At 33.2% G+C, this 22,797-nt stretch overlaps 1 protein-coding gene across 1 annotated transcript in view; it reads left to right on the top strand.

The window, feature by feature from the left end:
* The first annotated feature begins 260 nt into the window (after window positions 1-260).
* LOC129228711 (G-protein coupled receptor Mth2-like) overlaps window positions 261-22,797 on the top strand; it is a 28,754-nt gene continuing 6,217 nt past the window's right edge. Inside the window, exons 1-2 of the mRNA XM_054863395.1 lie at window positions 261-428; window positions 19,855-19,905. Of these exons, the coding sequence (XP_054719370.1) occupies window positions 261-428; window positions 19,855-19,905 (219 nt within the window). The remainder of the gene's footprint in view (window positions 429-19,854; window positions 19,906-22,797) is intronic.

The following is a 22,797-nucleotide window of genomic DNA, read 5'->3' as shown; positions in this document are numbered from 1 at the left end:
TTAAGCAGCGTTACGGGATTAAGTTTTGTGTGGAATTTGATAAATCGGCCTCAGAGACTTTAGAGATGCGTAAGCAAGTGTTCGGAGGCGATAACTGTCTGTTAAAAACGCATGTGTTTCGGTGGCACAACTGTTTCAAAGATGGCCGGGAGAGCGTCGAGGATGAACCTCAAACAGGGTGTCCGTCAACCAGCAGAACGTACGCAAATGTGGAAGATGTGCTAGTTGTGCTAAATTCAGACCTCCGGTAAAGTGTGAGAATGATTGCAGATGAAGTTAGATTTGATGAAATGACAGTTCAGACCATCATCACCGAGAACTTAAGAAATGCTAGAAGCACCTGCTTCATCCTAAAAGACTTCCTGGTCGTTAATGGTATCTCTATGCCTCCACAGTCCACCTACAGTCACTGTTTAGCCCCAGCAGACGTATTTCTATTCCTGAAAATACTAACATCACTAAAAGGGCATCACCATGGAACTCTGGATGCTGTGAAAGCGCTAGTACAATACTTTTAAAGGACATTCTGGAAGCAGATTACAAATCAGCCTTCAAAGCTTTGAGGACTCGCTGGGATAAGGATGTGCTAGGTCAAGAGCCTTATTTTGAAGAATTTCAGGTGTGAGTAATAATATCTGCAATAAATTCTTAGAAGACAACTCAGTCTCATTACTTTCTATACAGACCTTGTAGTTAAAATATTTCTAAATACGTGGCGCGCAACTAGAGTAAAATATTTTGCAATTTCATTTTATCCAATATTCCGCTACTTAAAAAATGCTGATGGCAATGCTTGAAAACTGCAATGGAGAAAGGCATATTCTTGTAACACTTTTGATGGGTGCGAAGAGATTGATGTACAGCAGGGGTTCTGATCTCCCTTCCCCTCAAGGACTGTGACCTTTTCAAATGCTGCAGAGTACCCCAAGAACGAGACCCCCCAAAAACGGACTAAAACCCTTTAAAAATTGCAATAGCGCAATCTGCAGCATAAACGCCTCTTGTGGACTGCCCTGCTGTAAAAACAAGTTTCAACACCTTATTATCCGAATTTTCCGCAAAAAATGTAATTGGCCTTTTACCAAAGTATCTTTTTATTACATAAAATACACCGCCAGCTCAGTCATTCCATCCGAGGGACTATAGTTTAGTGCTTATTAGTACTCGTCAGCCAGGAATAGGAAGTGACTGAGCTGGAGGTGGAAAACCTCTTAAGGAAGCCAAGAGTGCCAAACAAACTGGTAGCTAATATAGCACTGACCAGACGAGTGACCGAAGCATTGATTCGGTTAAACTTGCCATGCCTTGCCTTCAATTTTTGAGTTGAACCGAACCATTGCTTTGGTCACTCTTCTGGTCAGGGCTAATTCTACATTAGCTACCAGTTGTCTTGGCTTGGTTTTCCACCTCCAGTTCAGTCACATCCTGATGAGTGCTAATAAGCACGAAACTGCAGGCCTCGGATGGAATGACTGAGCTGGAGGTGTATTTTTATATATTTCTGCCTTAGCCCTGGCTATAGGGCGGTAACTTACTGAAAAATCTTTTTATTTATATTTATATCTCAGGGCCAGACTAGTGGGATTTTCTGGATATTACTGCATTGTATGTAGATTCCTATTCCACATTGAGCCATAACTACGTAATTCTGGGAAAAACGTTTAAAAAAGAATAATACTTTTTAATTATATATCAGTGTTATGACAGCGCAAGTCCCAATCTTTGTATACACCAGACAAACGGTTTTACTCTCTCCTTCAAAATAGTGATATGTCACGTTAGTCTGGCTTTGAGGTGCAGGTATTAGAAGTGTTTTTTAAGAGAATCTGGTTTCAGAAAAACACTTTAAACTTCCATCTTTAGAAACAATTGTCAATTGCTTCCCTCTTACGTAAAAAATGATGCAATAAACATTTTAAAAATCAGTAAACGTTTTAAATATTATCCTCTTTATGCAATGCCATGCAATGATGCCCTTTTTGCATTGCATAAAGATGCTGATGTTTTAAAGATATACTTGTTTTATTTTTTGCCCTTTAATAAAAGAATTTTATTTTATTTGATCAGAAATGCTTTCAAATCGATGCTATTTTAATCGAAAAACGTAAAAATTTAACCATAGTTACCAATGATAATTGAGACATTTTTAAAATTAGTACATATTTATTTTTAAGAATATCTTTATTCCACAAAATACATACAGTAGCCCCTCGTTATATCGCTCATTCGGATAGATCGCTCTTTTCTTTTGTCTCCCGAAATATTAAAGCTTAAAATAAGAAATAAAAACTTTGCTTTAAGTTTGAAACCATTTCTGAAAACATATGGTATTGCTCAGAGAAGGTCTCTTTCTTCTTTATTTTGTCAATGAACAAAAGGAAGCTGTTCTTCTGAATTCGCTGGAAAAGCAGCAGTACTTCCTGTCATCCGAATGTACATACCAGAGCAGTATATTTCAGTTTCAAGTTTGTAAACTACTTAACATCTTTTGTATTGATACATTGCTTTTACAATGGGTGAGAGACATCAAGCAGGTGTCATACTAGCCCACGTAGAACAGAAAAAGAGCCCTTTTAGCACAGAAAAGATTTTTGCTTGGTTGCACAAACTAGGATTTGCACAAAGAAAGGAAGAATGATCTGGACGGGCAAAATAGTTTTCTGTAAACAATGTGATATCAAGTCAAACAGATTAGAAAGTCTATTGGGAATAAGAGGGTATTGGAATGCTCATTGCTCACTCTTATCTCACGGTAACTCAGAAAGATTGTCTTCATTTGCCATTTGATGTTTAAAACTTTCTGACGGTGAAAATTTACTTAAATTTCAATCTTGTTTAAATATTAATAGGTGTGATAGTATATTCGTGAACTACATCGAAACATTAGAAAATCATTTCAAAAAGAACGAATGCTAATTTACTTGTGTATTGGACTTACGACTATTTTTAATGACCTTCGTTATATCGCGCTTTCCGATATATCGCTCTTTTTCTTTGTCCCCCGAAAAGAGCGATATAACGAGGGGTTACTGTACTTTAAATTTGATTAGTTTGACGCGAAACAATCGGTTTTTGTTTTGAAGAATCGGCAATTCATCTCAGTTTTTGACAGCTTAAGATGCCACTTTTGTCGATGGGTATATTTGTAACATTTTTAGAGGCGACGAAGGTTGGGGGTTTCGGGATTTCCATTAAAATTTCTTTAACGAGAAACCCTCCAAACTGTCCGTTCAAAAACGATGATCGTTTATAAAATATATCTTTTCCTCATTAATTAATGCATCATTTTATTATGTCAGAAAAAGCATTTTAAATGGAATCTGTTTTAGGAAAAACGTTAAAATTTAGCTAATAGGAGAAACAATTGTCAATTGTTTCTGTCTTACGTTAACAATGATGTAAGCAACTTTTCAAAAATAAGTATGTCTTTTCAAAATTAGCGCAATTTTAATTCGCTGCTTGATTGTCATAACGTGGAAACGTAGTAGAAAGATGCGCCAAATTCATCATTTGTGACGTCATAAAGACCACGCCTTGTTTGAAAAATCGGACATTTGAAAAAATTAACTTAAAAAAAAAGGGTTGGAAAAATCAAAGTATTTTCTGGGTCCATGTAATTTTTTTTTTTTTTTTTTTGCTCATTGTATCCATTTCATGAATAAAAGTAGTACTTTTGACTGAAGGAAACCACCCCATTGTCATTTGTTTCCCTCTTACGTTAACAATGATGTAAGCAGCTTTTCAAAAATAAGTATGTCTTTTCAAAATTACCCTCTTTATGCTATAAATTACGATCAATTTTACGAAAAATAATTGATTTATATTAAGAAGAATCAACAATTCATTTCGAATTTTGACAGGCTTTAAAAGCGTGCATACGTCATGAAAATTATCGTCTGAGGAAAATTTCATTGCCGGCGCGCACTAAATTTAGAACATCACACTGGAAAATAATCTTGTTGTTTTCCCTCCAGCGATGTGCTTTCCCGCGATGAAATATTCTACACGAGTTTTTCAGCTTTCGATTTTTTTCCGTACCTTAATCGTCTGGCCTTCCATGCTGAGCGCCAATGGGCGTCTCATTAGTATGATTCGTGCAGCACTCGGAATTTGTAGAACGTTCTTCGATCTCGCGGACCTTCTCAGAACTTCAGTGGTAATGAGTGGAATCAAAGGGTACATTTCGTTCTGCGTCGGATAGGTATATGCCAGAACTGAGAGGTAATGTCTTCTATTCGTACATTTGCATGATTTTTCTAAAACAAATTTTAAATATTGGTGTTTATAAGAATAAGCTGCTCTTGTGAATTTAACCCCTTCAGACCTGGTGTCCGGTATAACGGACACGAACTTTAAACAGTTGTTAATTATTTTATAATTGGTTAAATTGCTTGTTTTTTTGAGCAACCACGGTTGTTGACCAATCACGATTGCTTATTGTTCTCACTTGACCGTCCTTGACGTTGTGGTTCCTTTTTCAGCTTGGACCAGGGGCCTCTGCAAGCTCGACTCCTCTGGTCCTGAACTCTGTCCCCTGGAATCCGTTTCGCCTGCACACATACGCACGCTCATTCACACTCACACAAACACACACGTTTACACACATACACGCCTACGTGCATACACACAGGTCTACGCACACATTCAAGCCTACAGAACACGCACGCGCGCCTACACACACACACACACACGCAACTATACACAAAAAAACGCTCAGGAAGAGGGGCAAGCTTTGGGCAACAAAAGCAGTTTCTAGCAACAATAACTCCAATGAGTAAGGTCCTTTCGCAACTCGTGATTGCAAAAAACATTTGAATAAAAAATTTCAGAATTCAAATTACTTTCTTTTCTTTTCTTTTTTTTTTTTTTTTTTTTTAAAGTTTACTCTTTACATTCTGCTTATTATTGTCTGTGAAACGATTTTTTATTCTGGGATTGACAACATTAGCATAAAGGATTGGACGATAGAGAGTGGCTCATTTTTCCAACAATGGATTCTCGTCGCAAAAGCAAATGTTATTTTTTTTACTGATTTTTTTTAAAAATATATTATTTTTTCTTATTTTTTTCAAACGCTTATATTATGTTTTATTATTGTTTGGAGTGCACTTTACAATGAAGTTTGTTTCCTATTTTAATGTTTTATCATCTGAAATATTAATTCTAAAAACATTATACCGGAATATTGAACGTATCATAACTTTTAGTTTTTTGTCTACAAACTTGAAATTTTAATCTTTGAGATACTCTTTACCATAGTACACTATGTATCGAATATTAACAAATTTGGTTAAGTATTTCATAATTCCAACTGAAGGGGTTAAAGTCACTGATGAGATGTTTGAAAAAACAAAACTGCAATGCGTATTAAGAAATGTAACCTCTTGACCGTTTAGATTTTTTTTAACGATAATATAGGGGATTTGTTCTTTTTTTTTTCTTTAAACTTTACTTTCCAGGTAACTATTATCACTTAGTTATTTATCATTTCCTAATTGATATTTTACACCTAATTGATAGTTTTGATGTTTTTATTGTCCTTAACTGATGAAAGGTGAAGGAGATGCGTTACATCCTAGAATAATGCGAAAATCATCGGCAATTTGCCTATTTAAATTTGCTAAATTCTGTGGAGTGTACGGGAAACATGAGGTTGGAGTGGTTGGGGATATTGGGGCACGTTAGTTCGCAATTCTACTTTTCATTTTTAATCTCATAAAAATATTAAATGAGCCGTTTAATGTTCTACCATGAGTTTCATCAAATATTTCTCATTAACCCAGATGTTTTGTGAAAACTTTCAATTAATTAACTTTTTTTAGAATATATTTAGAACTTTGTGAAGTGGACCAACGTGCCGATCCGGGGTACGTTGGTCCGCATCACGAAAACTACTTCTGTTATAATTTTAATAATAAATTTTATCCAATAAGTTTTGTAACTGACTGATCCTGTTTTGTGTTTAGAATGAGAAACATGCAGTTATTAAGATCAGTACCGCATATTAAGTTAATCAAAATATTAAATTAACGAACTTTTACTTTTGCGCTATGTATGATAGAATCATCTATGTACATTTTCCATTTACTCAAGAATCAGCTCAGCTTACAAATAGACGGCACGACCGTGGGGTCGGAGATTTGCGTCAACTTCTTTTGTGGTGAAAGAGGACCCCTAGTACCCTACGTGGTTAAAGTAATACGACGCAATACAAAATTATGAGAAAAATCGATTTAAAGTCCCCATGTAGTCTCCTAGGCGCCATATGAATTTAAAATGTCAAACACTTGACGAGCCGCCGCTAGTCTAGTTGGTTAAGGCGCGATCTCGGCTCCGGAGACAGCGCGATAAAATCCCACTCTGAACCTTTTTTTTCTTTTTTTCTTTTCTTTTTTTTTTTTTTTTTTTTTTTGCTACCACAACAATTAGCGGTAACAAAGTAGGGGGTAGAATGAAAAATATGAATTATTAATTATTTTAAATTGTTTTTGAGGGAATAAAAAGAAAATAATTTAAAAAAAATGATGTAAGTAAATTCTTAAAAATTATGTAGGGAAGAGAAACTATTTCAATTATTGCTGTGATAACAAAAAAAAAATCTGAATGTCCTATGAGCAATGAATGTCCCCTGTTCCTTAAAACCGTAAGGGGACCACAGGCCAAAAACCTTTACTAGGCAAATCAAACCGTACAAAATAACAAGCAAGAATGTTTTTCAGTGAATGAAAAAGTTTGCGTTCCTTGGCAAAAATAAATTTCAGAAAGTAATTAATATAGGGGTGAAAAACGTTACCACTAATAGTTGTGATAGCAAAAAAAAAAACTCCATGACGACTTTAAATCAATTTTTCTCACAAGTTTTTGAGTATTGCGTCGTATTACTTCAATCACGTAAGGTACTAGGGGTCCTCTTTCACCACAAAAAAAAAAAAAAAAAAAACTGACGTAAACCTCCAACCCCACGGTCGTGCCGTCTCCTTGTTAGATCTTCACCCACTTTACTGTTGCTATTTCTGGAATATTGCTCTGCTCATTCTGCTAAAAGTTTTCGTTTTTTGAGAGTTTTCTAAAAAAGAACTTACGTAAGCCGCGTTCTTGGTCTGAAGAAATGTTGTCATTATTTGTTTCTTCATGACAAAAGAAGAAACTGCAAATAATTATGAACTAAAAGAACTTATTTTAGTTGAGGAATTCAGTTTATTGCTCCTTTATGGGGGGGGGGGGGAACCGTTAAATAAGCTTTGCTGCAGAATATACAAGTTACTCAGCTCAGCCGAAATAACAATAGAATTTTGTTTCTGAAATGAAATTTTTTCAATATAACTGGAGAATGTAGTTTCATTATTGAATTTGTAGGACTTTAGATGCTATTTGTTGGTAAAAAATTAAAATTAAAAATATTCGTAGCATTAAAATTACAGAGACTGTTCAAAGTGCCCTGTGGTACAACTAACCTGACTACTTACGTTAAGAAAAAAATTTAAAAAAAGCTGCTCTAGTTAAGAATTAACAGTATTTAAAAATCTAGAGGAATGTGGGGCGAAGTGAAATAGTTAAGACAAATTACATTTTTCTAAATGAACAAATTGGAAATTTAATTTGAAAATTACCGAACATAAATTGAATAATGTACTCTACATAAAACTTCTATTAAAATATTATTTTTTGTTTTTCTCAGTAAATTTGTACCTTCAAATTGGGAAAATATCACTTTACCTAATAACTTAAGAAAAAATAAATGTATCACATAGTATTACAAAAGCAATATTAAATTTTTTAAAAAGCTTATAATATGTGCTTTGATCTTCAAGAGCAACTCTTTTTTTTTTTTTTCGTTTGACCGGAGTCAACATGATTAAAATATTGCTAGATAGATTCGGCCGCAGTAGCGCAAAATATTTCACCTTACTCAACATTCTCCTAAATTTCTTTTAAAGAGAATTACACCATATGATAGCTTCATAATTATTGTTAGTATAAAGACTAACTGAAATGGTTTATTTGCTTCAAATACTTAACAAAATAATTCTAAAATTAATAAACCGTTTGAAATGTGAAATTATATTATTACCTCGTGGTTTATAGTAAAAATTAATTTGCGTTTGTAATACAGTCGAAACCCGATTTAACGAATTCAGCAAGACCGAAACTTTTATGCGTTAAATCGGGGTTATTTGTAATATTGGGGTGCAAAAAAATTATAGATGAAACTGCACTTACCTTTATCTAAAAGTCTTAAAAGCAAATGCACAAACATACTCGTAATTACAAAATATATTCTTTTTATTCAGCATTCCGCGGCTTATTATCCACTAATTAATTTGAAATTTTAAAGTACTGAGTAATAAATGTTTGACAATTTCCTTGGTACCTGCCTCGAAATCAGTAACCCCTCGTTATATCGCGCTTGTTGGGAGACAACAAAAAAGCGCGATATATCCAAAAACGCGATATAACCGAGGTTATAAAAAGTAACGCAATTTCAACGTATTAACATAAAATTTAATGACATGTGCCCCAACAAAAACTTTAGTTTAGTATCGAACTAAAACGGTTCTTTTTTGTAAGATCAAAAAGAAATTAGTCTACCTTTTTTTCTTTTTTTTTTTTTTAATATACAAAAATATTTTTATTGGTTTATGGTGAAATATGAATCGAAAGTTGCAGCTGAAGCTGTATTGAACTAAGTACATGGAAATCAAGCAAGTTTTTTTTTTTAATTAAAAAAAGAAAATATGTTTGAGAAATATTTTTTCAAAAAAATTGCGATAAATTTAAATAAAAAGCAAATTTTTTTAATTAAACATATATTTTTTGGGGAGACAAAAGAAAAGCGCGATATATCCGAAACAGTGATATAACGAGGTGTGATGTAACGGGGTTACTTAGTTCTCTTTCGACTTTATGAAGAGAAGAAAATACTGTGTCATTTACAGTCTGTTGCATATGAGAAATGTTTTTACAGTTTCCAGGCCATGTAAAGCATTAGAAAAAGTAGATTTTCATTTGAGTTCAAATATCGCTTTTTGCATTAGAACCGCTATTCATTAGTTGCCCCCCTCGCCCGTCAAAAATTGCCGATTCCAAGAAAAGTCTTTTTCTGCTTTGGACTAGATCGATACATCATTTGGAAAACAATCCAATATTTATAACTAAAATTAATTAAAAAAAATTTTTCGACTGTTAAAATAATTTGTTAATTCGGGTTTATTATTCGGTAAATAAGGCCTTTATTTTTAACACGCTTTTATTAACTTCACATGTATGTATGTATCTTGTAACGGAATCTTGCAGCTCAAATTTCGCCCACTTCCTGCGATCGGATTCTTTTGAAACTTGGCACGCGACCTCAGACCCTATGACAATGCAATATTCTATAATCAAATTAATTAGGTCTTTTAATTGTTAGTTTCCTCCAATTTTAATCAATATTTTGGCATAAATCCAACAATGTGAAAAAGGAAAATTAAAAAAAAAATACATTAAAAAATGCTCGAAAAAAATATTTAAAAATATCTATAAAAACCTTTAATTTTTCTGCATCAGACAAAATTTGTTCCAATGTTCCAAGGTAATTAGAACATGAAATATAATTGTTTTTAACTAATTTCATGCCAAAATTTAGGTGAGCCTTCAACTGGAAATTCATTGCTGATCAGACCATTGTTGAATAAAACTTTTATTCAAATGCATCTCAAATTTTCAAAGTAATGTAGATATGATTTCCGCACACATACATTGATATTTTTTCGTAAAACAAGTTAAACTAAAAAGAAGAAAATAAAATAATAGTTTAAAAAACTAAAAAAACACGCTTTCGTAGCAAAATGAACTAAAAAGTGAAAAATAATCTTTGGATGATAGTAGTTGACCAATCACTTAATTTTAATGTAATACAAAAAAGCGTGGGGGGCTTCTTATCAGTTGTCTTGAATTTCTTCCATTTGTTGCCCAAGGAAAAAAGTAAATAGACAGCACCCACGCTTTTTTGTATTGCATTAAAATTAAGTGATTGGTCAACTACTATCATCCAAAGATTATTTTTCACTTTTTAGTTCATTTTGCTACGAAAGCGTGTTTTTTTTATTTCATTTTTTTTTTTTTTTTAGTTTTTTAAACTATTATTTTATTTGCCTTTATTTTTGTCGGGAAAAAAGAAAAATTCGCGAAATTCGTCAAATAGAGGTTCGATAAATCGGGGCCCGACTGTATTGTAATGATTGAATGCGTCTTTATTGCTTACAAAAATATCGAGAACAGGTGTTAACTTCTCAAGCTCTATGCTTCTTTGAACTTGAGACTATTTACGTCAACGGTGCAATGTTCTAAAGATAAAAATTTGTCCGTAGTTTGTGTTTGGTCAATCAAATGTACACCGAGGGCGTAACCAGAGAGAGAGAGAGAAAGTGAGATTTAAGTAGCCCCCCCCCCCCCCCCCATCTTGAAACTCGGAAAGTTTTCTCTTTTGGCTGTAGCAAACGACTTAAACTATCATGTCCCCCTCCTAAGTTAAACTTTAACCCCCTGTGAATTAAAAATGGGATCATTATTTTTGAAACAATTTGGTGGGTCATAGTCAAAAAAAAAAGAAAGAAAAAAAGTTGGGACCAAATGATAACTGTGTAAAAATAAGCACTAGTAATTTCATTTATAAACACAAAATCTTACTGTACTGTTATTTATAAATTTAAATGTGTTTTGATACAATTCGCAACTCTAATGAACTATAGGGGGCGCTGCAGCCACTGTCTAATGGCGGATGAAAAAGGTAAAACAAACACACGTCGTTACTTATAACTTGCTTTGACGCTTAGTGAATGACAGTAATTTTTCATCATGTTTGTGGGAAGCTTTCTTTTCTATTCTTCTGGAATAACATTACATCATAAACTATCTGAAGCCTGTAATTTGCCCCGTGGAATGGAATGTTTTACCTTTTTCTGTAGTATTATCAATCACCGCAAGGTAGCGTATTCGAGCTCTGGAGTTGCGAATATAGACTTTGACAATTTAAAAAATAATCTGACAAAGTTTAATATTTTTTAATGATTATTTCAAATGGTGCACAGATTCAATTTCATTTTTTACGCTTTTGATGTACGCTTATGATTTGTAACTTTAAATAATCAAGTGGAATTGCTTACAATCCAGAAGAATTGAACTTCTTCACTCAAACCTTTTGTAATGTTTACATTTTTTAATTTATGTGTTTTTTTCATTTACGCTACACTTTTATACCGCTATAATTAAATATACAAAAATCGTTGGAAATATTAATATTTTTATTTTCTAAATTTTGTAATTCTTTTAATTCTAATTTTGGAATTCACAGCACCTTGACATTGCTAAAAAATCACCTCACCCGTTATGTATTAAAAGAAAACAAAACAAAAACTTGAGAAAAAACAACTAACCGTGCGTGATTCGATGACGATTGCGATGAAAAAGAATGTTCTCCAATATTTCTACTGCTTCGACTGTGTTATTTACGGGTGTTAGTATATTTATATGGCTTAAAGGTGTTCCCATACAAAAAAGATTGTTTGTATATTTTTGATCGGAAGTTGTTTTTTACTACACACACAATCTGCGGTTTAAACCATTTTGCGGTTTGATCTTATTCAAGGTCTTTCCTTCTTTTGACAGATTAGCATTTCGCAACGACTTCTGTCATACCAAATGACCTTTTAAACAACGTTTATTCGATCGGGATTTTCTGTCTAGGGCGTTATTTTATTTTGGCTCTACGATAAAATTTGTAACTGTTTTACAACTTTGAATTTCGTCGATGATATTCTTTAAGAAGTTAATAGACTTTTTTCAAATTAATTTATTTGAAAAAAAAAAACTGCTCTTCATATTTAATCTTTATTGAAATTGTTGCAGCTGTAGTTTATAATTTTCTGAATAAAAAATGTAATATTTGCTGCATTTGGGAAAAATGCTGATATTGTACAAGAATATGAAACTATGTTGAATAAATTTTTCAGCTATAAGTAAATGAAACTTTCTGCAACATAGCAATGTATATGAAAGTGTACTTAGTAAAACAAAACAAAAAATACAAAAAATAAATAAAATTGAATATAATTAATTTAAAAAATGTTTAAAGTTGAAAATGACTATACACTTGTATAGACAATTCAGTTCTAGTGCTACATAAGTAGGCTTGCAAGATTTCTGAAATACTCAACCGGGACACCGGAAAGCCCCCCCCCCCCCCACAAGCGTCGCGAGTATTCAAAAGAGTACACGACACATTCCTAGCTGGTTTTTAGAGAATAATTCATTCTCATTGCTATGAATCAATGGTTACTAATCATGAACCTCAACCAAGGGTAATAATAAATGAGGCAGTGAGAGGAAAGGGGATATAAGCAGGGCCTGATTACTGAATAGGCCAACTAGGCCCTGGCCTAGGGCCCCCGATATTTGGGGGCCCCAAAATGGCTGAAATTACTTTAGTCTGTGGCTAAAACTGTTTCATCCAACGGCTAAAGTTATAAAGTTTGAATAGAGGGGGCCCCAAAATAGTATTTGGCCTAGGGCCCCTCGATATCTTAATCGGGCCCTGGATGTAAGTGCCAAAATTAGAAATTGGGAGATAATCATTACAAATGGTAGAACCTCAGCTCTGGTGGTTGTTGCTATACCACATGATTTTTAAAAAAAATCAATGAAAGCCTGCCTAGGATCTGAACTTTCAACGCGTTTTACTCGAAACTTTAAAAAGTCCACTTACATCCCTTTGCTTCTCACTGCCTCAAATGACACAAAGCAGGGGCAGATACAGACTACTATTTTAGACAGGGTTGCCAGACGTCCCGGATTTCAAGGGACAGTCCCGTATTTTGAAAAATTGTCCCGCGTCCCGGGGAACTTCCATACGGGACGGCTCAAGTCCCGTATTCTAACGGATCACAATATTTTACAGAACAAGATATTATTTTAAGGAAAAAAATAAAGTAATACAAAAAGTGTGAAATAATGAGCAATAAGAAGATCATGTGGCAGCAAACGCAAAAAAAATGTTTTGGTTTGGTTTGTATGTTTTTGTTTTTGCAGCAGACTATTAGGAGCCGGAGGGGAGCGCACCTTGGGGGGGGGGGGGGGGGGTCATGGCGCAGACTCCGCGTTGAAATTTTTAGGGGCGTTGTTTTGAGGGGTATTTATCTTATTTTTGGGGTGGGGGACCTTTGTTTTTTTTGGGGGGATGGGGGGTCTCCACGGTATTGAGAGAGGTGCGCCCTTGCTCTTAGAGGGGCACCCCTAAGAAGCTGAATGGCTGCTTCTTCTTTGCTCATTGACTATTATTTGAAATATATCTCTGCGCATGCGTCGTCATTTGCAATGAAAACGATTTTTTATACTTTGATAGGCGACATTTTCTTAGGTTTAATGCTTTGTTGAGATTGAATTTACAGCGACGCACAGTGGAGTATTTGACTGAAAATCCTGGCCAAAAGTCCAAAATTAAAAATATACCCAATTTTTATAAAAATTTATTCTATGATAGTTGACTAACTGGTGCATCGATCGGCACCTGTTTTGGAAACCTGAGTCACGTACAATTGCTCATAGCCTCGGTAAAAGATGAGATTTCTATAAGAATTTTCGCTTTTTTGTCACGTTTCAGCTTAATTATTACGTTTCAATGTAGATTTTTTTGTGGCTTTATAAATGAATGGAATTGACCCAAATCAATTTTACGGGATAAAGAAATGTCAGGGCTTTGTGCTAATTATAAATTAAAGTAAATATTTTTATTTTCTTTTTGTAAAAAAAAATAAAGAAAACTTGGTACGAAAGATTTTTAAAGGCTTTTTGCCTTAATTTATAACTAGAGAAAGCTTTTTAAATGGGTGTCGGGCTCAGTCGGGCTGTTTTGAAAGTTACATCGTATTTGGCAAAGTCTCTAGTGCTAATTTCTGCAAAAAAATCTTCCGCCTACAACTGCCCTTTTTTTTAATGATTTTTTTTTTAAAAGTGCATAATCCAATCGTTTTGTGACAAGTCATGATTTTAAACTGAAATTACCAACAAAGATTTAATAAATTTGTAAAAAGTTATCAAAAGTACTACTGAATGAAAAAAGCAACATATTTAAGCGCATAAACATCAATAAAATTTCAGACACGAGTTTCAGGGTTACGAGAAACCGCTTCATGAATATATAAAAGTTTAAGCTATGGAATGAGAATCATTGAATTAGTTTCGAAAATGCTTAGCTTTATGCTTCGTTAAAGGAATTCATTGCACCCCTAAAACATGTGTTTGCGTTTAATTATGTTAATTTTCTCATGTACGTTAATGAGGCAATAAATTAAATAATTTTGTGATCTCGCTAAGAAAATTTTCTCTTCCTTAAAATTGAGAAAGATTTTAAGTAAAATAAATAAATATTTATATTTTTTTCAGATTATCGTTGCAAATAATGTGCCGGGGGAGGGGGGGGGGGTCTTTCCCCCCTTATACGTAGTATATTTGTAATTTTCTCCTAACGCTAGCGAACTATCCACATTTAAGATATCTTACCAACTCATTGTGAAATTGAAGTTGTATTAAATTTTAGTTCCAAGTTTTTGTTCACACAATTTTTAGCGGGACACATCACGCTATGTAAAACTAAGGATCGACCCAAGGTACGGCTATATGTACAACATATAAAATTCAAAAACAAAGAGCTTTTGAATATCCATTTTCGAGTGTTTTTACAGTTTTAACTTCCGAGTTCATTTTTCTTTTTTTTTCTTTTACAATAGAAAAAAGGTTCTTTGTAACCCCGAAACCCTTGTCTTCAATTTCTTTTGTGCATGATTAACTCAGGGTTTTAATGATTGAAACTGAACGAAAAGAATAACATTGATTTTTTTTGTTTCAAATTAGTGTTTTGTAAAGAACACTAGGATTTTTTAACCGTTTTTATTTTTATTTATTTTTTTTCTTCTTAATTACACATCTTCGACGAAAATGATGGGGAAAAATAGCCATATCTTCGCATTAAACATGGTTACTTATCACTTGTTAAAGCGTTTTTGGCAAGCAGCCAAGTGCTGCAACCATTTCGGATCGAGTGAAAATTATTGAAAATTTTTATTTCAACTCATTGAAAAAAAAATTCATTATAAATCAGTGAAACAACATAACTTCACCGTTTTTGCTTTAAATAAAGATCAGGTGTTTATATTATTTCCTTAAAAAGTTTCAGAGCCATACCATTATTAGAATACCGGATGCAGGAATTTTAGTTCACATTGATTGAATAAGTGAAAAAAGTCGAAAAAGTGACCTCTCTTTGTAAATTCCTAGAAATTCGGTTAATTACGTTAGAACTTCAAACAAATCATATTTTCGACGAAAATTATTTTTCCTATCTTGTATTAATATTGTTTTTTTTCTACGTTCACTAGGATCGGTTTTACGGTCGTAAACATGCAAAAGTCTAGACCGTGGATAAAACATTAAATATTTCATTTTCTAATTCAAGTTTTAAAAAATCAAGCTTCAAACTGTAACATCAGGGTTTCAGACAACTTGTATACAAAGTTTCGTGTCTTTAAGTGGAATAGCTTCGCCGTACAGCGCACAAACACACAGAAGGGAGTTGCCTTCAGATGAGTGAAAATTTCCAACTAGTTTTGGCCAGGATTTTCAGTCAAATACTCCACTGTGCGACGTCTCAAATACCCCCCCCCCCCTTTTTCACATAGAATCCTGTCCCGTATTTACTGCTCTTAAATCTGGCAACCCTTATTTTAGGGTAGCAGTCATGCTGAAGAATCCCCCCCCCCCCCCGGAACAAACTTACGGTTTTGGTACTAAAAATTTCTGAAACTGCTTGGGGATCATTGAAAAGTACCAAATCGGCTTGGGATAAGGCACTTAGTAGAACATAAACGTTACTAAACATTTTCATAAAAATTGAAAAGAAGCATTATTTCAAATATTCACTTTAAAAAAAAATAATGAAGTGAAAATATTTCTGAAATCGTTTACATTTTGTTCATTAAATGCTTGAACACAATGTGGACGTGTAATATTGTCGGTCATGACCCCCATGAACCACCCCTTGTATCCGCTACTGGACACAAGCAGATCAATTAAAACATTTTATTTCTTACATGTTTAATTTTTAAAAGCTGCATTTTTTGGAAGAAACACTTTAAATGAGGAAACAATATTTTTGTTTTAATCTTGTTGCCAAAATCCTCAGAATCTAATCCGATATTAATTTTTCAAGTCAATGTTTCGAATGACAAAGTAATTATCTTAAATAATCTTTCACAGTTAATTATGTTTAGACCCTTTTTGATCAATTGAAATCAAATTTATTTTTTCACCAGAATGTGGAGTAAACCGACCGGGACACCTGGATTTTCTCTGAAAACCGGGACGTCTGGAAAGCCTATACATAAGTATTTTAGCATTGTCAGAACCAAGACTAACTTACACAGATAAGTTGGTGTTTGGTCAGGACTATTTCTTGCTGGTTCCTATATATTTCCTCCTGTAATACTAGGGGTCGGTAACCTTTCTAGGCTTAAGAACCTTTCTTTATGATGTCCCAAATTACTATTTTTTTTAAACAGCCAAATATTGGTACACATATTAATACTAGAAAAAATAGTTTTATGAGAACCTGCAGTTAAAGATGTATTTATTGCAATACCAAAATGCTATTATTTTGCAGATAATTCAACGTCTCAACGGAAATAAATACACTTTTGTTCATTTAATTAAAATAAAACTAATAAAAAAACCGAATTTCAGTTGGTAATATAGTTGAGCTAAAAAATATGAATGGAATTTCAAAAATAACAGAAATGCAAGTATAATATTAGTAAGAGTTTTTGGATTGGGTAGAAGCGTAGAGGTTTCAGCTTTGAAGAATATTCAGTGGTTTTTAAACATGGTGCAACCTCGAGGCTAAGGTCACTAAGGGTGGAATTAAGGGTTAAAATTATATACGTGCATAGATTGTGTTTTTTTCAAATTGAATGAGCTTTTTGTGATGTGGCTGCTACATATGATAGCGTAACATTTGAATTTATTACTTTCTTCTATATCTAATATATAGAAGAAAGTATTGGATTCGTGCAAATTTTCGAATTTCGAATTTTGACGGATTCGAACGTTTTGAGGTGTGCTGAGTCCATTTCGACTATTTTTGGAAAATGTCTGTCTGTGTGTATGTGTGTGTGTGTGTGTGTGTGTGTGTGTGTGTGTGTGTGTGTGTGTGTCACGTCTGTGTGTGACCAGTTTTTTGTAGCCGCTCTACAGCAAAAACTACAGCATGAAATCGAACAAAATTTGGTACGCATATGTGTCCCTATGTGAACTTGTGCCCATTGTTTTTCGGGCGCGAATTCCTCTAAGGGGGGTGGAGCAATGGGACGTTTTTTGAGTTTTGCGTGACTGCTATTCCCCAGGAAGTAACTGGCGAAATCAGACAAAATTTGGTCCATATGTTGTCCCTAACAGGTACAGATCCTGATTCAATTTTGGTGTCAATAGCTCAAACGGGGGTTGAGCTATAGAACGTTTTTTGCCGTCAATTGTGACTGCTGTATCTCAATAAAAAATGAACGTAATCAAACAAAAATTTATCGACAAGTAGCCCTTAAGGCCATGTCACACGTAACGAAATTCGCTCAACCTACCCGTTCAACTTCAAGCTTTCATTCAACTTTCTCTTGGAGAAGTTGAACAGGGTTTCCAGGCTCTCAAATGAAGGGTTGATCCTAAACGTGTCTTCTGTCTACCATTTAAGGCGACTTAGCACAATGTACTCTGAGCGATGTTTTTTGGATTTAATGGGGTTTTTTTTTCTCAATTTATTTCAAAGCTGTAAATAAATTTCAGCTTTGAAAGTTACAATCTTTCGAAATTATGAAAAAGTGATTTATAAACATGTTGATTTTACTAGCTCAATACAGCGATAACAGCCCTTTTACCTAATAACAATGAGTAAAAGCAGGCTTGGGATCTGTAAGTTTTGATCCCCCCTCCCCCGATAAGAATTGAATAAAAACATGGAAGCTTTTCTTCACTATTTTTTTAAAATTCAATATTATTATTTATTTATGTTTTAACTCGATATTTTGAAGATCATACAAAGTTTTTTTTTTTTTTTTTGATCAATCACGATTGCTTATTGTTCTCATTTGACAGTCCTTGACGTTGTGGTTCCTTTTTCAGCTTGGATCAGCAGCACCACCGCCCACCGGCGGCGGCACGGCTGCAGTGGTCCTGAGCACTGTTCCCCGGAATCTACTTCTGCAGGGTAGTGGCGTCCATGTCCTACACACGCATGCTCATACACCCTCGCCTACACGCACGAGCCTTTACACACATACACAGACCTAGGTACACACACTTAAGCCTGCACACACACAACTGTACACACATAGCCACATAGGAGGAGGGGCATGCTCGGGGGGGGGGAGCCATTTCTAGAAACAATAACTCGAATGAGTAGGGTCTTGTCGCAACTCGTGATTGCGAAAAACATAATTTGAATTCAAAGTTTCAGAATTCAAATCAGAGTTGATTGGAGGAAGAGGGTCACAGGTTTTAAACATTTTTTTTTTTTTTGACTTATTTTGTTTTTGAGGGAGTGTGAAATTCTTAACTCCTGATTTTTTTTTCCTCTCATTTAAAGTATAAGTTCATTACAAAATCAATGGACCGTAAGAAACTTTTTACAATAAAAATTTTGTTTTATCCATCTTTCTGGGTCCAAAACCAAGTTTTTTTTTTTTTTGCAAATGTTGGTTACTCTTATGTAACTATTACGTTTTTTACACTTTGATTAGTCTTGCTGCTTTTCATAATGTATTTAAAGGTTTTTTTTAAATAAATTTATTTGAAACGCACATTTTCGTGGCTCATGTTAAGGTATGTAATTATTTCACATTTGCTGATTTTCCAAAATAAAATCTTTTAATTATCATGATACTTTACAGAAATGTCCCAAATGTGTTTGCAGCGTTGAAGGTTTAAGTGTATTCGTTTATTTAAATAGTTTTCCAATTTCTTGGGTCGTTGCCCCCCCCCCCACCTGCGGGCATGCAGATCTGGACCTGAGTAAGAGTCAATATTTATAAATAACTTGTCTATTAATGTAAAAGTTGTGATTTTTAAATCAGTAAACTTGTCTACCACTTTAAAATATGTGAAAAATTTTATAACAGCAATTATAAATCAAGTAAATCGACATTTCTGAGTTATTACTTTTAAACACTTATCCGCCCAAAACCTGACTAAAAAATTTGTATTTACTATAAAATTACTACAACAAATGATTCTCAGTTAAAAGTATTTGGATTTCATACACTAGAGGAAACTTTTCGACTATTTTTAGATAAAAAAAATATATGTTTAGTAAAAAATCCCAAACAGAATGTTGATTCAACAAGCTGCTTGTCTGTAGAATGAGAGAGATGAATAAAAGAGCTACTATTAGTATAAGATAACAAGTATTGGAAATAGCAGTATATTGAATAGTAACAATAATAATGACTATTTATTCCTTAAATTTTTTAAAGCTGAAAGTGCAAGGCAATGCATACATTTGTCTAGTTTAATTTTCAAACTTTAATAAAATTTGCATCTTTAGTCAACATTTACATTTATTCCCTCTCTAAATCTTTTCTCCTCAAAGCATGCAGTGATAAAATACTAATTTCAAATCCTTTTGCACACCATGTCTATTTCTAAGTTTGGAATGGATCAATTCAAAACTGAAGAATATCCTCTCTATTGATGCTGAACAGGGGTATATTGTTTTGTCTAAAACTTTCCCATCATACTTTTGCTGAGATATTCTGAATTGAGAGATAACCGCTACAAAAGCTATTAGAGTTGGTATTTAAGTTTTTGACACTTATGTCTTTGGTTGTATCAAGCAACTATTAGTTCCTCTATAAACAGAGAATATTTATATTAGAGAAAAAAGAAACAACATAAAAAAAGTAAATGGCACCATTCAAAATATTTAGATACTATTATACTTAACTATTGAGGGCTGATCAACTTAGTTTCATTTTTACTCAAAAGAAAAGAGACATTGCATAAATCCTTTCCCAGAAAGCCTTTTTGATTGATAAAATTAATTATATCTAATTGTTACAAATAAATTAAGTTATTAAAAAGTTTAAAACAAAACTACTTTGAAAACAAGCTGTAACAGTTATCCATAACTACTTTTACAGTGTAACAAGTTTACAGGAAAATTTATCAATTACCTTTAATCAAACTTATTAATTGAACTATTAATTTTAATGATATAATGTGAAATAATTTTCAGCATCAGGAAACCATATGTGTTTATAAAAATTATCAATGTCAGTATTGGAGTTTTTAACAGGTCATGTCAAAAACAGGTTTTTTTTTTTTTTTTTTTTTTGTCAAAACCTCAATCTCGTGTAAGTATTATTATTTTGCTATTGAATGTACGCCAAGTGTAGTTGTTGAGATAGAAATCTTTTGTGTATTGCTAAAAAGCAATACACAAAAAGTGGAATAATAAAATTTTCTACTTTTATGTATACATGCTACTGTTTTTATATGAAACCTTTGTACATGACCCATTCTATTTTATCTTTCCAACACATGCACATGAAATTTGTTACATCAAAAAAAAATCAAAACTTAAATTTTTATCTAGTGAAGAGTATAAAGTACTTATTGCATAGTTTACAAGTTACATAGAACGCAAGAATATCAACTTTTTTACTGATTTAGGCAGGTTTGTACTACTTTTTATAGTTTGAAAAATTGGACTTAAATGGTTCTATTGATTTAATTGAGTCATGCAGGTACATTCAATTAAGTAAGAAATGTTTGTGAGTTGTTTTACTTTTGTTCTCTGAGAAGAACAATGCTTCATAGATGTTTTTACAGAGCATACTGAAAGAACATTATCTTTTATAATATATACCAAGAAAGAAAAAAAAATTAAAAAAAGTTCATTTTTTCTAGTATTCTTTAGAGAAACTGACACATAAAATTTACACATAAACTTTATTTACAATAAGTTTCATACACACACACATTCATATGTATTAATACATAATTTCAATTTTATTTCAAAGTTCAACAATAATAACTTCGCCCTGGAACAAACAGTTTTTGACTGCAACCTCTAGAACTGCATCTGTACACAATAACTTGAAATTCTTTCTCTTATAATCTAAAATTATGAAAACAAATTAGACAAATATATATAACATGTGTATTATACAGGGTGGAGGACAGGCAAAGTACCCCCTAGCTTTTATGAAATGTAAAATCAATGTATTTCCGTAAAGTATAGGCATGGTGTGTGTGCTGTTTTTAAACAATCCACATGTTATACCAGACAGCCCGGTTATCATATCCAGAGACTGCAGTTTCGTTCTTATGAGAACTCATCAGTCCGGAAGAGCGAATAACCGAGCTGGAGGCAGATGTCGTCTCAGCGATGACATCTGCCTCCAGCCTCTGAATGTGATAACTGGGTATCTGGTATATTATATGCAGAAGATAATTTAAGTAAAAGATGATAAATTGTAGCAAAAAAAAAAAAAAAAAAAAATGTGTTGTTATTAATAACAATTGATTTATGATGTGTATATACTTAAATGTTAGGACAAAGGAGCTAAACATTTATTTCATTTATTTATTTGTTTATTTTTTGTGCATATTTCTATTGCATGAATTTATTAAAGAAGATGCACTTTTGTTGCTATTAAATGTTTGGAAAGTGAAGCTTATCTATGAATTAATATTTAACTTTGTGTATGTGTAATGCAATATTTGGCCAACTTTGATGCACTATAACTCTGACACCAGTTGAATCTCAATCACCAAATTGTAATCGTAGGTTCATATAATAAAAAGGTGCTACCTGTATCAATTTCATTGTTTTTTTCACTCGGTCCCTCTTGAAATAATTTGCTTTAAACTTTGCGAAAATGCAATATTTGGCCAACCTTAATGCTCTATAACTCTAGTACCAGTTGAGTCTCAGTCATCAAATTGTAATCATATTTTCATGTCAAGGTGTTACCTGCAAAGTTCAAAAGGTGTTACCTGCATCAACTTCATAATTTTTCACTAGTCCCTTTTGAGATATTTGACTTTACACTTAGCCAAAATTCGATTTTTTCCATTTTTGAAAAAGTTTGCAAAAAAAAAAAAAAAAAAAAAGACAAAGTTCTGAAGTTTAAAATTCCTACAACAAGTATTCCTATATTATATCTACACAAGGAAAAAAATACAGCTGTGACTCTCCTCCTTTTACTAATTTTGTTGCACTAAAATTTGTATTTTAAGCTAATTTTCAGTTTGTAATTGTTAATTTTTTTTCTTCACCTTTCTCACCATTTAAATAATATTTTGCAAGCAAATCGTATCTGGGGCATCCTTCTGGTGATGTAGGATTTTGTTTTGTCCTGATAACTGTAAAATTAACCGAGTTAGATGCATTTACGTAAAACTTGTTTTTGGTCCGAAAACGGCAACTAAGCAAACTTAAAATGGTGGGTTAAAAAAAAGTATGAGTCTAAAAAAATTTCTTTTAACACTTTTGAACTCACCTAGTAGCGAGAATTAACTAGTAAAAAAATAGGAAAATCAAAAATGTCGAGCAACACCCCCGGGGTGATTTCTACGGATTGACCATTACCGTTGCTCTTGCTTCAGATTGTTTACAAACATTCATTGATTTGGCAAGATTGCACACTACGAGATTGGCGAATTTGGCAAGGAAATTCTTACGACGACTTTGAACTAGAAATTGACCTTTTAACACAA

The sequence above is a fragment of the Uloborus diversus genome, chromosome 8, assembly GCF_026930045.1.
Source record: "Uloborus diversus isolate 005 chromosome 8, Udiv.v.3.1, whole genome shotgun sequence".
Classification (NCBI taxonomy): domain Eukaryota; kingdom Metazoa; phylum Arthropoda; class Arachnida; order Araneae; family Uloboridae; genus Uloborus; species Uloborus diversus.
Note: the sequence above shows the minus strand (reverse complement) of the source record. Positions and strands in the feature narration are given on the sequence as shown.